Raw genomic sequence first — 2,584 nt, 5'->3', positions numbered from 1 at the left:
CTGCATCTCTCTGATGATTAGTGATGTAGAGCATTTTCTCATGTGCCTTTTAGCCATTTGGATTTCTTCTTTGGGAAAGTTTCTGTTCATTTCATCACCCCATTTTTTGATGGGGTTAGATGTTTTCTTCTTGTACAGTTCAATCAGTGCTTCGTATATCCTTGATATCAATCCCTTATCAGATGGTTATTGGGTAAATATCCTTTCCCATTCTGTAGATTGTCTTTGTATTCTGGTCATTGTGCCTTTTGAGGTGCAGAAGCTTCTTAATTTAAGATAGTCCAATTTGTTTAGAGAATCATAATATTCTAAAGGGCATTTTCCCACACAGAGTTCTTCCAGAACAATGGCCTTTGCAGCCTCCTTAACTGAGCTCCAAGAGGAAGCCAGCTGCCCTCTCTGTCTGGATTACCTGAGAGACCCAGTAACCCTTGACTGTGGGCACAACTTCTGTTACTCCTGTATCGACCGTCAATGGGAAGATCTAGAGGATATCTTCCCCTGTCCTGTTTGCCTCCACCACTGCCCTGACAGAAACTTCAGGAAGAACCACCAATTGTGTCATCTCACTGATGTCGTTAAGCAGATTCCTATCAGAAGGACTAAGTGGAAACTTCAGGAAGCAGACTTTCTGTGTGAGACACACAGTGAGGTGTTGGACCTGTTCTGTGAGGAGGACTTGGAGCTGTTGTGCCCCAAGTGCAGGGTCTCCTCTGATCACCAGGATCATCTCCTCATACCCACTGAGGAAGCTCTCATTAGTCAAAGAAAGAAGCTCAAAAGGTATATGAAGGTTTTGAAGAAGCGTATTGAAGATGCTGAAGTGACTCATATTATGCAACATTCTAACATGCTTGAAGTGAAAGAGAAAATGGAAAATTGGAAGATGGAATTACAACCTGAATTTGAAGGCATTAAATATTTCCTGAACAAAGAGCAAGTTTCAATAAATACCAGTTTGCTTTTGGAAGAGAAAGATATGGAGAAAAAACTAAACAAACAAAAACTCCAAGTTACAAAGTATATATCCACCCTTAAAAATCTGTTGAGTGAAATAACAAAGACATTTTTGCAGACTGACATGGATTTACTAAAAAGAGTTCGAAATCTTCATGATGAGTATGGAAAGCTCTCAGCTCCAGGAATCTGCCCACATGAATTCAGGAAAGAGAGTTGCACTCTCCCTCCACATTATTTTGGCCTTCAAAATATGATCAGCAAATTTCAGGTAGATTTGGCACTTGATCCTAAAACTGCCCATCCAAGTTTTACTGTATCAGAAGATAGAAGAAGTGTGAAACTGGGAACAAGTATACCATCTCTGCTTGATAATCCAGGAAAACATATTGCTTACCCAGCTGTGCTCAGCTGTCAGTCTTTTGAGGGTGGCAGGCATTTTTGGCAGGTAGAAATCAGAGGACCAGGTCAATGGGCCATAGGAGTGTGTACAGAATCTATGTTCAGAAATCATCTGATATTCCCAACCCCCCAGACCAGTATTTGGTCATTTCAGTACTGTGGGGCGATCTCAAATACACAAGAACTACAAATTTTAAGATTGGGTATGTTTCTTGATTATGAATTGGGAGAATATTCCGTCTATGATTTGTCTGATAGGGCATGCATATATAAATACACTACTGTATTCACCGAAAAACTGACACCATTTTTTGCTATTAGACATTCTTCAAAACGACTTTCCATCAATTTGACAACAGAGGAATGAAGTACTACTTACAGGATTATTTTATGTTTGTGTATATTTTCTTCTCCTGATATTGAAAGGAACACAGTTTATAAAGATTTTGAATCCATACTGAAAGACTGTAGCAAACATACATTTATTTTTCCCTTGATCTCAGACCTGGTAAGGTTGCTAAGGAAGATCTTTGGAGGGTCCTGAGAGGTAGTATAGTATGGAGGGTGCTTGCCTTCCATGTGACCAATCTGGGTTCAATACCAGGCACCCATAAGGCCCTCCAAGCACTTCAAGGAGTAGTCCCTGATCACAGAGCAAGAAGTAATCTCTCAGCACTACCGAATGTAGCCAAAAACAGCAACAACAAAATCAAAGTTTCAAAAACCAAGGAAAACCGTTGGAGCAAGTAAAAAGCATATAGCAAACATGTCTCTAATTGTGTTAACCCTCCCCTGAATCCATCCAGTAACCACCATAAATATTTTAATTACTTTCTTTTGTTCTGCATTATCATTTGGGACTTATTCTGATTTCCTTTTGACTTTTGTTTTAAAACTTTGCTCGATATTAGAGCTGCATTTTATTTCACTGTATTCAATTTGCAACAGCACACACAACATGGGTAAAACTATAGGATATCATGCTGAGTGACGCCAGTCTGAGAAAAGGGATAGGTACAGAATGATCTCATGTACATGTGGAACTTAAAGATACTTTCAAGGTAGCAACAAAGGGTCAAAGGCAACAAGAAGGAGATAACTAACCCACACAACAGTTGATGGAGAGGGTTGAAAGGGAGGGACATTGGTGTCTCTGGGGGAGGAAGCTGTGTCTGTACACTGGGGATGAACGTGAATTATGTAAATTGGAAATGATCAACAACAG

General features: G+C 39.8%; 1 protein-coding gene across 1 annotated transcript; it reads left to right on the top strand.

Moving 5' to 3' along the window:
- Positions 1-346: 346 nt before the first annotated feature.
- On the top strand, positions 347-1,726 carry LOC130028157 (tripartite motif-containing protein 60-like). The gene has a single exon (XM_056118866.1). The coding sequence runs from the start codon at positions 347-349 to the stop codon at positions 1,724-1,726; it is 1,380 nt and encodes a 459-aa protein (XP_055974841.1).
- Positions 1,727-2,584: the final 858 nt, after the last annotated feature.

This window comes from Sorex fumeus, unplaced genomic scaffold, assembly GCF_029834395.1.
Source record: "Sorex fumeus unplaced genomic scaffold, SorFum_2.1 ptg000039l, whole genome shotgun sequence".
Classification (NCBI taxonomy): domain Eukaryota; kingdom Metazoa; phylum Chordata; class Mammalia; order Eulipotyphla; family Soricidae; genus Sorex; species Sorex fumeus.
Note: the sequence above shows the minus strand (reverse complement) of the source record. Positions and strands in the feature narration are given on the sequence as shown.

Coding starts and splice junctions, on each gene's coding strand:
- LOC130028157 (XM_056118866.1), top strand. CDS start 347: ATGGCCTTTGCAGCCTCCTTAACTGAGCTCCAAGAGGAAGCCAGCTGC.